The following is a 13,911-nucleotide window of genomic DNA, read 5'->3' on the forward strand; positions in this document are numbered from 1 at the left end:
GGTAAAACATGTATATTGTGGGGCGGTGTTTAGGGATGATGGGATTTGATAATTAATCCGAGGGTTTAAACGTCATTCGTGACTTCTCCCATAAATCTTGTATGTACAGAATTCAAACGATACCACCTGGAGACGAATACCTGCTGTTTCGCCAAAACTTTAATATTCGCAAAGGACGCTCTGGCAAGTGTAGCGGTCACTAGCGAAGAGTAGTTCTGAGCTCTGAATCAAATGTTCCACCAAATTTAAAGAAAATAATGATTGAAATTGAAAAAAATAAAATAAACTGAAACCACAATAATTATTACAAGAGAGATTTTGAAGGGGGATTAGATATCGATGTAACAGGTTTGATATAACCGTGGGATTTATAATATTAATCAAAGGGATTTGAAAGAATGACCGATAGTAATTTGCACTAGTTATTTCCTAATATCAATTCATTCGAATGTGTGTTCCGGAGACTCGGACCATTGTGTACAAAAATTTAAGCAAATAATACAGGAATGATCACACCCCAGCAGGCATCAAAGAGAATACCCCACGACTGCCATAATGTAATTAAACCTGCAGAGCTAACACAGCTGCTAGCTGGGCATCTCCACTCCACGTCGCGCCGAGCCTCAAATCAGGCCCTTTTGATTCCTTAATTGTCAGAATCTCAATTTGTTAACGCGTTTGAGGCCCGGGAAGTTGTGGGTAATTACACAACGCTCGGCTGTTTGTGTTTTCTCTCCCCTCTCTCTCTTTCTCTCTCTCTCTCCTTCGCCAATGTCAGATAAAGGGCCGTATTTGCTTTTCAATGCTAGTACGCCAATCTGCGGTTTAATCAAATCCAGAATGTGTTTGTACGTCAAGGCAAAGTGCGTGCAATCTTACGGTGCACTACATCACCAGTGAGGGCTGAAACTTGCACCTCTGATGCTGGGATCACTTGGGTACGTGCCGGCGGTTATGGACAAGGTGAAAAAGGTAGCAAGGTAATGCAAGCGCAGAACACAGGCTTTTGACTCAGACATGCTGGAGCCATAAGCAGCGTCTGCTTCCATAAGCATGAGCATCTCTCCTACATCAACACAAACTGTGGAAAGATTAGTTAACATGCAAAAGGATACAAATTACCACGTGAAAATAGACACAAGCAAGCCAAGGAGGATGGGTTGCTGTACAAGTATGCGCACGAGCACGCGCGGGCACGCGCAGACACATGCGCACACACGCGGAATCAGGAAACGTGTTCTTTCGAGACCAGTACATAATTCAGTAAATAAATGTTTTAGACTCTGCACTACCTGATAGACTCCAAGAAATGCAACAACCACCAAAACATCCACAGATATTTCTTGGTTCACATTTGGTCGTGTGCCTATGGACCCAAATACCATATTAATGTGTGGTTTGTAGATCTGAAACTGGAAATTCTGACAGTGTTGGGTTTCCCACCACAGCTCTCCAGAAAATGCTTCCTCCTTTCACTTGTCATACAATGGTGGTGTACCTCGTTCCAATTAGTTGTAGCTATTATCCGTAGTATCTATTAGCTGCAGCAACTACCGGTTTTCCATAAATGTGTCATGTTATGGCATTTGGCCAAGGCCTCCGTCATGCTAATCGAGACAGTTTTATACCAGCTCGACCTCCTTTGGGCAAAAATAACCTTCCAAATTTACTATTGGGGACAAGTTGTAAAGTTTTAAATACCTTTACTATCAAAATACCTTTACTATTAAATACGTTTACTCTTAAAATTATTCACTATAAAAAATATCTTTACAATGTAAATACCTTTACTCTTAAAATATTTTACTCTTAAAATACTTTACTATTAAAATATGTTTCCTATTAAAGTAACTTTCCTCTTAAAATACCTTAACTCTTAAGATACCTTTACTGTTAAAATACTTTTACTATAAAAAATACTTTGACTATCCAAATACTTTACTATTAAAATATCTTTACTATCAATATACTTTTACTATTAAAATATCTTTACTATAAAAATACCTTTACTATCAAAATAATTGTACTATCAAAATACCTTTATTATGAAAATACCTTTACTATTAAAATACTTTGACTATCAAAATACTGATACGGTTTTGAGATTTGTATATATATGACATCATTAAAGGTTAAAAGTTTGCCCCCCATAGTTAGTCCACAAGCAACATGTAGGCCCACTTAGAGTATTAGTTATGTCATACTATGTGTAAGAGTAGGCCATTTCCCTAGTAATATCTGCGTTGTGTAAAGAAATGAGCTTAGGTCCTTTTCATTTTGCGGCCACCCTCCAATTCCACCATGGGCATAATCGATCCCGCGCCCCATTTTGGCCGATCCCTCCGTGTGTTACGCTTTGGCAGCCAGAAGCATTCGCTGCCCTTGGTTTGCTCGAAACTAGCCCAGTAACATGAGGTAGGCCTAAGAAGAGGGAGGAGCGCAGGGGTCGAGGGGGGGCGGCGTCAAGCAGCACGTCAGAGGCGGTGACGGTAAGGGCCATCAGCCAACCGGGGCTCTGTGGGCACGGCGTGATAGGGCGTGGTAAGGGCGCATCTGGAACGTTCCAGACAGTTCGCTGGGCAGGGCTATATAAGCCTTCGCACAAAGCCCTTGAACAGGACTGCCCTTAAAAGGACTCGGAGCACTCGGACTGAGGACTGCCCTTAAAAGGACTCGACTTACAAGAAGGCTTTATGAGGACTGGTTGGAAGAGGACTCGAGTGCACAAAGCCTATGAGAGAGGACTTGCTACCGGAGGACTGCCCTTAAAAGGACTGATGAGGACTGGCTGGAGGAGGACTTACGAGGACTCGTGTGCACACAACTGTATCGAGAGGATTTGTCAGAGGACTTGAAGGAATTGAGAAGCTCATCGTTAGCGCCTATTGAACTATTACATACGCAGCCACGCGAGTGATTAACCGCCAGAGCCCAGCCCTACCGTTCACCCCGTAATTATCCCGTGCGCGCCAAGGACACACGGAGAGCTCCTGCCGTCTCGAGTCATCTACTTCGCGGTGCGAGCTGGGGACCGGAGGAAGAGCTGCCCGGACGCCATCCCTGGACGTGCTGACCTGTTCGTCTGCAAACCCCGTGTGAGTGTGTCTGAGTGTGAATGGGCCCGTTTGTCCAGGGAATAAGTTAAGACTGTGATTAAGGCTGCACTGTCTTCTTCTTCTGATCATTGTACATCGTGTAAATAAATCTTGTTATTCCTTTTCTTCCAATTTGACCGTTTCTGTGATTTCCATCATTGGGTAAGCGTGGCACGAATCAGAACCGCTTGGATCGGGGTCTAGTCATTGATAACGGCTCGGGTCACGGGTTCGCTACCGCTCGGCATATCCACCAACACCCGTGATTCGTGCGGGGCTTATTTCCTCATTTCTGGTCAGCGTGAGTAATTAGGTAATAGCGAATTCTTAGTCCTAAAACCCTATTTCATGCTGTCCGGGAAGGACGTCATCGGTCCCGGGTCCCGTCGGCTAGTCAAAGACAAGGGGACTAATCCCCCCTTGGTAAAGGGAAAAGGCCGGCACTGAGATCCGCAACAATACCTTTACCATTAAAATATCTTTACTATCAAAATACTTTTACTCTTAAAATACTTTTGTCATTAAAATACCTTTACTAAAAACTCCTTTTACTATGAACTACTTTTATTATTAAAATACCTTTGCTATAAAAATACTTTTACTATTAAACTACTTTTACTATTAAAATACCTTTACTATTAAACTCCTTTTGCTATTTAAATACTTTTATTAAACTACCTTTACTATTAAAATAACTTTACTATAAAACTACTTTTACTATTAAAATACATTTACTATTAAAGTACTTTTACTATTAGAATACCTTTACTATTAAACTACCTTTACTGTTCAAATTATTATGCTATTAAACTCCTTTTACTATTAAAATACCTTTACTAATTAAAATTATTTTACTATTAAACTCCTTTTACTATTAAAATACTTTTTACTATTAAACTACTTTTACTATTAAAATACCTTTACTATCAAACTCCTTTTGCGATTAAAATACATTTACTATTAAACTACTTTTACTATTAGAATACCTTTACGATCAAACTACCTTTACTATTCAAATACCTTTACTACTAAACTCCTTTTACTATTAATATACCTTTACTATTAAACAACTTTTACTATTAAATACCTTAACTCTAAAAGTACTTTTACTCTTAATATACCTTTACTATTAAACTCCTTTTACTATTAAACTACATTTACTATTAGAATACCTTTACTATTATAATACTTTTGTTCTTAAAATACCTTTTCCATCATAATACATTTCCTATTAAAATACCTTTACTACAAAAGAATTTTACTTTCAAAATACATTTACTATTAAGACACCTTTACTATTAAAATACCTCTATGAATAAAATACATTTACTATTAAGACACCTTTACTATTAAAATACCTTTACTATTAAAATACTTTTACTATTAAAATACATTTCCTATTAAAATAACTTTACTGTTAAAATACATTTAATGTCAAAACACATTTACTGTTAAAATACTTTTACTATTAAAATACATTTACTATTAAAATACCTTTACTATCAAAATACCTTTACTATCAAAATACTTTTACTCTAAAAATACATTTACTATCACAATACTTTTACTGGAATAAAATATTTTAATGCAGCCTGTGGCTGCTGGTTGTGTCATTGCTGGGAGCGTGGCTATGCTGAGGATGCAGTGCCCCCTGTTTCCAGTAAGCTGGTACTCATTTTGTCAACCTGGGAAGGATGGCAGGCTGAGTCAACCCACTTGGTGTTATTCAGTGGCGCGACAGGAACTCAAACGCAAGACCCTAAGATTTTAAGTCATCCAAATTAACTGTTAACCAAACAACAGGCTTAATACTTTTAGTATTAAATACCCTTCACTATCAAAACACTTTTACTGTTGAAATACTTTTACTGTTGAAATACCTTCACAATTAAAATACTTTTACTAATAAAATATCTTTCCCATTAAAGTACCTTTATGCATAGTATACTTTAACTGTTAAAATACTTTTTACTAATAAAATACATTTGCTATCAAAATACCTTTCCTGTCAAAATAATTTTACGAGAAAAATACTTTCACTCTTAAAATAATTTTACTCATAAAATACTTTTCCTATTAAAATACTTTTATTATTAAAATGCCTTTACTATTAAAATACTTTTACTCTTAAAATACCTTTTGTATTAGAATACTTTAACTATCAAAATACCTTTACTACTAAACCGAAGAACATTCAGTACGTTCAATATCTTCCCGTATTCCAATACGTGCAACAGTTGATTAATTATACGTGTTGTTTGTTTCCTCAGAACGAGAATACCTTTACCTGCCATGCCCTATTATTTGCAAGTAAGGAGTCTCCCATTTATGTGTAGACCTTAAATATCTCACGCTACCCTTCCATAGGACTCGACCAATTAGTGCTAGTACATGGAGCAACTCTCATTTCTAACGCAAAGCCTGGGGGGAAGGGGGTGGGGGGCATTGTATCGGTGACACATCTCCATCTGATTATGTTAGACGGGTCAATATACTGCCTGACCCCAAAAAAATTGCAAATTTTTGTTTTATGCTTATTTCTAGTAGTTTATGAAGTGGAAGACAACATATTAAAAGTTGGACAATTTTGACGCATGGGAAAGTCCCTCAGTGACGTCAGAAAACAAGATGGCTGCCGGCAGATAAAACGTAAAAAAATTGACTGATAATCATCAGACCACTAACAATTTAAAGTTAATTTTGCACCAATATTTGTATTATGATCGTTGCTGGTAGTTTATGCAGTGCTAATCCTGAGACCATTCGCAATTTAAAGTAAATATTTGCACAAATATATGTTCTTTGATTGTTTCTGCCAGTCTATGACATGGAAAGCAACATATAAAAAATTGGACAATTTTGACACATGTGGAAGTACCATATGCCTTCTAGTCTTAGATTCCAGTTTCATCGTCCTCCTCATGAAAGGGTACCCTTTCCATCCAACGTTATGATGTTGTGGTCCACATTGTCTCCAGCAAATAACAAGGATGTATCAAGAATGTCGGTGTCACCTCCAAACACATCCGGAGCAAGAGAAGAGGCTGCATTTACTTCAAACCGTTGCACTTCGGAGTAAGATGAGGAAAAGCCAAAGGTTGATAGACTATCTATCAAGAAACGAGACCTATACAAGTGATGCATTTGCACTGCAAGACCAAGCTGCAATGGTGCAATTACAGCCCTTGGACGCACTGCTTGGATGACTGCTTGTCCAATACCAGCAACCTCCCTAGATGTATCTTTCCCGACCAAAAGATGCTGCAGCAAGAATCGCAGGCTAGTTGGGACAATGGACATACCCCAATGCAGCAGTAAGGCTTAGGTCTGCAGTAGTTGGGTATGTATCCCCATGTGGTGCAACTGTTGTTTTTATGTCACTTTTTATTAGTTTTGCAGCAGTCTGAAGAATTGCACGTTTTTGTGCTTCTTCATCATCTTCTCGTGGTGCATTGTAGTGGTCACGGAGGATCTGGGACATTTTTTCTCTGAATGTCACAATGTCTTTTAAGCCTCTACCCTCTGCCATGAATATAGATTCACCATATCGTTTTTTAAGCTGTTCCTTCATGTATTGGTTCCCATATGCATTGGATTCACTATCGCCCAGGTATTGTTCCATTCTAGCCACGAGGTCTGTAATTGTTAACTGTTCCTCATCATTGTCTTCAAGAAAAGAGCACACCTTATCGAAAGCCTCATTCTGGTCACTGTCCTTAGGCCTTCCCATTTTTCGTCTCTTGTTTGACTCAGTCGGCTTGAACCGTTGTGGAATGTCTCGCATTGTGCGGAAATTAATGTTGCAGGACTTGTGGTACACACAGTCAGCTGCATGGAGATCACCCTCAAAATATTCAATGCGGCCTTGAACAGCAAGGGCCCATTCATCGCTCCTTGTTTTGCAATGAACTGATATAGTTTTAACAAATGCGTCAGTCTTCACGTAGCCAAAACTGGCTGTTTCTGCATGGCCTCGCTTTGGGCCCTCTTCCTTAACTTCAGTGCCGCAGAAAAGGCAATGTGTTTTACTGTCATATGGTCCCAGGGAAATGCGAGCACTCCTCTTGACTGATGGACCTGATTCCGCATGATCCTTCTTGGTTAAAGCAATGTCCTTTTTGTTTATGTGATTCACTCGGCATGATTTGTGAACACTGGTACCAGCTAGAATTCTGATGTCAACACCCCTTTCGGCACTTGCACGGTTGATGCCTTCTGCTCCTTTCTCACGAACTGATACTGTTTCCTCACAGTCCAATCCCCTTTGGCATAAAGGGCAGGTCTCTTTACCATATAAAGAGTTCATTTTCTATCTCTGAAAATACAAAAATGAGATCTTTTAGAAGCATGCAGTCAATTTACATTGGCCATATACATTGAATGCCATCAGAGCATTCTCCGCCCCTGAAACTGAGATATTTATGTAAGATATATATTAGGAGGAAACATACTATGGAATAATCTGCATAGTGGTCATCCCATTGCTTTCTGCATCTGAAATGAATTATATACAAGGGCTCTGTTGCTTAGTCACAAGGTGCACCAGGAAAAGATATGTATAGTCCAGAAGAAAAACATACTGATAGAACCCCCCCCCCCCCCCCCCTTCCCCCAATCAACTGGTCCCATTCCTATTAAATAAATATGCATCCCCACAACTCTAGAACCTGGAAAATAAATACCATCATACACTACAGTTGTAGGAGTACAAAATACATGTAGAATATATGGGGCAATTGTATGCATAGGCCTACCTGTCTTTTTGCTACTGCCTTGGCCTTGGTTGTATTGTACTGTATCTCCTTGGTTGTATTGTATTGTATCTCCAATGTTTACCATACAACGTTGTCCAATTGAGTCCTAATTAGGTGTAATTAACTCATTCATGTGGAGTTGTTACTCAGTCAAGCTGCACAACTACCAGTGAGGAATTAGGTCATTAGCCTACATGCTGGGAGGTCATATTGTTAAAGACATGTGTCAGGTAGCAGATGTAAACATTGTTAAAGACACGAAACAAGTGTTATAAAATGTTGCCTTTGCAGCTGGTCTCAGTGGAACAAATTAATTTATATAAACAAAAAGAAACAAAAATAAAAAACCAAAGACGTTTTCGACGTAATGAATCGTGCATGGTTTTGTGACATTTTTATCATGTCAAAATTTTTTACTTTCCCATGGTCCATTTATGTCCAACTTTTGATATGTTCCTAAGTAAGTCTTAAAATATAAGGAAATGCAATAAAACTAAAATTTGCAATTTTTTTGGGGTACGGCTGTTCTGGTTGTATATTGACCCGTCTATGTCACCAGTGGGCGGAGTTTATAATCAAATTCCGGTCCAATGCGCATTACGCAACGGAACAAAGTTTTAAATAACTCTGAACTCTATAGAATTACTCATTATTAATGTACCGGACAAACTGTTAATTAGCCCGACCGCAGAGACGGGTATTGTAATCATGTGTGTGTGCGTGTGTGTGTGTGTGTGCGCGTGTGTGTGTGTGTGTGTGTGTGTGTGTGTGTGTGTGTGTGTGTGTGTGTGTGTGTGTGTGTGTGTGTGTGCGTGCGCGCGCGGGCACGCGCCGTAACTTTTTACCATTTGAGTTTTGTCATCAAATTTTCACCAAATCTTTACTATGATAATACGGAGAAGGCAAATTAATAATTTGGTCAAAAGGTCAAATGGTTAAAGGTCAGCGTCACATAAAATCATCAATTTTCTTCCAATTGACCTGAAATTTCAATTTACCATTTGAGTTTTGTTATCAAATCTTCACCAAAGCTTTAGTATGAGAAAATGCAGAAGGCAAATTAATAAGTTGGTCAAAGGTCAGAATCACATAAAATCGTCAATATTTGTCTAATTGACCTGAAATTTTAAGAATTTGCATATTGGGTCACTGAATAAGTTCACCAATTAAAAGCTAGAAGTTGATTTTTTTTAAATCTAAAGCTCAGAGGTCAAGACTGCATAAAAACAATGTATTTTTTTAAAACTGTGTTCGTTATGCTGAACATACAGAAGAAGAAGAAGAAGAAGAAGAAGAAGAAGAAGAAGCAGAAGAAGAAGAAGAAGAAGAAGAAGAAGACTGAATACAAACGAACATGGATGAGCTTTGCATTTTCACATGCTTTCTAGTTTAAATTAAAATACTTTTACTGTATTAAACATTATTATATTTATAATTTCCTGGACAGACAATCACAGACCAAACAAGGAAAGGTGATATTGTATCTTATGGAATTAAACTTGCACATTCTGAAATTATAGGCCCAGCCAAAGTACTTTTCCAAAAGCCCAACTACCGTGCTTCATAACGGGCCTTGTCATTAGGCCTCACGTTTAACCTAGTCCCTGGACCACATAATAAGCCAAGCAGAAAATTATTGTCAAGGGCTTAATGACCAAGCCTCAAGCTGGGCCTAGACAGTGATTCTAGTCGAGGTCCCTCATCACTGACCTATTAATTGGAACTCAAAGAGGGAAGCGATGGCCCGAGCATGCAAAATCTCCGGTGAGGTGAGAGAAGTGCTATCCCTGGCCGATGTGGCCAGCACCAAGTTGAAGGACTCACAATCAACGGAGGGGTAGAAGTGAAGGTTGCAACTCACATGAGGAAGGGAAAAACAATTTGTGCTTCTCACATGCACGGCATGCCGCTTACCGCTCACCTAATCAAACACGTGCCCACTGACTGTTTCCCTTTCTTATTTCTCCTTGGCAATCAGCACTCGGTAACAACAGCCATTGTTGGAGAATGGAAAAGTCTCGCTCCAGATATTTAATTTGGCACACAGGCCCGCCATTGTTCTCGTCCGACTCCTTGATTGAGTGTAACGAGGTGCGCCTACCCGTCGCTTCGCTGGCGGATTTAATCAAAAGACAGCATGTTGTACTTCACAAACATATTGCATGTCTTTCTGTGAATCTCAATGAGGATGTAAAATTAAGTGAAACATGAAAAAAGGATCTTTTATAACACATAATTGTTCATTGTTGTTGTCGTGTCTGTGATTGTTGTTGTTTGTGTGATCATTCTTTGTACTTTTTTTTACTGCTTTGAGAAGTATTAGTACATATAATTTTGTTTGCTCCTTATTTGTCATTCTAAAGGGTTCCTGCTATCATAGAATAACAAGAATAACCACACTGTGGTCACACCCTGCAACAAAATCCGGTAACTGGCCGATTGGGAAAAGTGCATTTAATGCGCTATTAAAATATTTACTCGACACCTCTCATCCATGTCACCCTCCGCCATGGTTATATCAGAACGAGCTGATTTGTCACATCGTCATGGATTGTTTAACCCAAATATGTGACTGTTCAAAAATTATGTAATGCTATTTTATTACAGAGGCCTGCACTGTGTGTGCTCACGGGCTCGATTAAACCATACTAATCATTTTTATTCGACTGATGTCTTTGGCCCACCAGAAAATCAAGATGGCGGCCATATCATTTCGTCTGGGTGCCATGGTGGCTGGAATGAAGCTACAAATGTAGGTGGGGTCCGGCAGCTGTCTGACCAATGGGTGTACCTTTCAAAAATTGACTCCAGACAATAACCATGCGGAAATCTTGTACACCTGTGACATGTTGCAGGTAATGTGTTACCATTGGAACCTCTGAATTAAGCTCGCCTTCTCGCTTCTTCTTCTTCAATCCGGAAAGACTGACTTTTAAAGCAGGAGTCTTTATGACTAAACGTACACCAATTTTGTTCCAAGTAAATAGATTATTAGCTTTCCTACAGTGTCATTTTTATTATTATACGACAGGCAGGAACCCTTTAGATGCACACTGATGGAAGGACGGAGGGACGCTCCTCCTTTTAGTAATAGATGCCTGCGTTTTGTGGGTGTGTGTCAGACTCTGAGTGAGAGAGAAAGATATAGAGAGAGAGTGTGTGTGTGTGTGTGTGTGTGTGTGTGTGTGTGTGTGTGTGTGTGTGTGTGTGTGTGTGTGTGTGTGTGTTACCTGTAATTGTAGCGAGTTCAAGCTCGCACTAGTGGCGGCAGCCATGGCAGATGGGACAAACTGCATTGGAAATGTATCCCCTGCAAACAGAAACAACTTGTTAAAGGACAACTCCAAAATGTAAGACAATCACAACCTTCACAGGATCGCAATAACAAAAATGCAGATACGCACGTATGGCACACGTATGCAACCGAATGCCTAATCCTGCTTTTTGCTTCGCGAGCACAGGCTAATGAACACGACATAATAACAGGTTGAGAAACATCTAGAATACCGACTGACAATGGTGCTATGACAATGGTAGGTTCCAAATATAATTCCAAAATATATTTAATTTCCCAGCAGTCTCCCTGTTGGAGCCTTTTTGTGCAAAAACTGAGATTTTTTTGGTATACATAGTCGAGGCTTGTGAAAGAGCAGATCAGGACACAGCAGGACAAAAGGACCACTTGAGAGGAGGGGACACCAACAGCAGAGTTGAAGGCCAATATAGAGGCAGACACGGACAAACAAGTGGTGTGGGGAGACATGGGGGGCAACAAAGGATGATTGAGGTGGAGAATATGGATACAGAAGGAAACTTTCAGGAAGAAAAACTGGAAATAATATGGAAGGAGTGATTGGGGTGGGGTGGGGAGGGGGGGGATGAGATTGTAACAAGGGTAGAAAAGATCATCGTTTTGGATTGGAGACAATCTGAGATGGTGGTGAACATCTGTCTTGAAGACCTTGAAGAAAGAGTGAGATTGGAGAGGATGTGGAAGTTTGTTCCACAGGCAGGACAAAGGAGGGAAGAATGAGTGGAGGTGAGCAGTGATCCTAGATTTAGGTAGTTTCATCAGAAGGGGGTCAATGATGGACCGTGTGAGCCCTGCAGAAACCCGGGGGTGGGGACAGGGAGAGACATATCTCAGGAAAGATCAGAGGGTGCAAGACCAAAAAGGAGGTGGTAGAAGACAGAGACCAACAACCTGTCTGTGATGAAGTGATAGACCTGTAGACTCAGCTTCAACGTGAGAGATTCCAATGATCTTGAAGGCCTTGGTTTCTATGATGTCAAGCTGAACAAGATGTGAGGCAGGTGAGCGAGCCCAGAGGGGAGAGCAGTACTCCATCAAGTTGTAGATGAAGGTCTTGTATGTGGATAGGAGTTCAGGTGTACCAAGGAAGGACTTTGTATGATGGAGGATGCCCAGTCGGCCACTGGCTTTGGAGGCCAACTTTGAAATGTGGATGATGTTAAATTAAAGGGTCACAATACCACAATGTAGTTAACACTGTGGGGGGTAGGAAAAATTATTTTTCCACCGACGTAGTGATCCGCACCTTCACAGTGGTCTTGAGAAGAAGGTTTTCCTTGTTTCAGGACAAGGTGAATGGCAACAGCCAGTCTTCTTATTCTTCTTCATCTTCATCCCTTGTATTCTTCTTCTTTGTTCTCATCGTCTTTGTCTTCTTCCTCGTCTTTGTCTTCTTACTCGTCTTTGTCTTTTTTGTCTTTTTCTTCTTCCTCGCCATTGTTTTCTTTGTCCACTTCTTCCTCCTATTTCTATTCTCCTTTCTTTTCTTCTATTCTGCCAATTTTAGTCTCAATTATTTTGCGTCGTTCTTGTCCAGGACTCCCTGTGAGATCTTGTGAATTATGTCTCTGTGAAGAGTACCGGAAATAAACATGTCGCAGGTCATGGCCTCCTGGTATTACATGATACCAAACTCTTTGGTAATGCTTTGGGAGGCTGATCTATCAACAGGAGTAAAATTTCATAAATGGTTGCACTGCCATAGACATGCATGGGGGTGGTCCATGTAGCCGTTTTTGGTGGCATTCCTGAGGCCATCAGAGTGGCATTGTTATGACAATGTGTTCACATGAGTTTGTGGGACTATAGTGAACGTCTTGGACTGGTTTGTAAATTTGTGTTTGGTCTTGGACTGGTTCTATAATCTAAGAATAATAGATTTCTACCTGCACATGCCCATCCGCCAGCCCGTGCACTAAATGAGATGGAGCCAATTTCCTCCACAACAACCCCCTTGTCCAGCTGGTTCAAAACAATGAACTGTGCCTCTGGAGTTGAAATATTAATCGTTTAATCGTACATACTCTTGAGAAACTGTTTGCACAGTGACCAACCAACAATGAATGGGATACAAGTGTTAATTACCTTCCAGTCACTACACTGAAGGATCCAGCCAAAGGACAAATGAGACAGATTTGTGCTATAACCACATTAAGCAAACACAGAAAGCTAATTCTAAAACGTAAATCTATTGTCTGCATTCCATGTATAGATCAATAAATCAAATCATGCGCATTCTAGATCGTAACACCACTCGTTCCGCAGACAAAATGGCGGCAGTCCTGAAACTCCTCGATTCCTCCCTGGACTGTGAAAACGTCTTTCAAGAGTTCAACTCTGTTGAGTTTATCATATTTATACTCAGAAATGCGATTCTTCTTTGTGACTTCACGGTTAATGGAATAGTTGAGTTATTACCTGTGCCCTTCAATAAAGGCGGCGGTAAACCGACATTTTGAATTTACTAACTTGGCTTCCATCCCTGTCCCTGGTGTTCACCTCGCATTACACCGATTGTCTACAGGACACTACTCATAACTCGAGTGATCCATTCCCTTTCAAAAAACCTGGATATCCTCTTGGCTGCCCTACAGACTTTATTGGCGATGACCGACAGAGGTCTTAGGGGAGCTCATTTGTCTCGGCAAGTGACGTGACATAGATGGTACTGTCGAACAATGACAAGTCATTAGCGCCCGTTGGACTTATGGATTATGGATTGGGTCTCGTCCATCTGTCTGTCCGTCCA

General features: G+C 40.1%; 1 protein-coding gene across 2 annotated transcripts in view; it reads right to left on the bottom strand.

The window, feature by feature from the left end:
* Positions 1-13,911, bottom strand: part of LOC137421293 (transcription factor Sox-6) — a 474,574-nt gene that overhangs the window by 145,763 nt on the left and 314,900 nt on the right. For both annotated transcript variants that reach the window (XM_078781950.1, XM_078781989.1), the window contains exon 8: positions 11,080-11,159. In XM_078781950.1, the coding sequence (XP_078638076.1) occupies positions 11,080-11,159 (80 nt within the window). The remainder of the gene's footprint in view (positions 1-11,079; positions 11,160-13,911) is intronic.

This window comes from Myxine glutinosa, chromosome 1 (genome assembly GCF_964187855.1).
Source record: "Myxine glutinosa chromosome 1, kmMyxGlut1.1, whole genome shotgun sequence".
In the NCBI taxonomy this organism is placed as follows: domain Eukaryota; kingdom Metazoa; phylum Chordata; class Myxini; order Myxiniformes; family Myxinidae; genus Myxine; species Myxine glutinosa.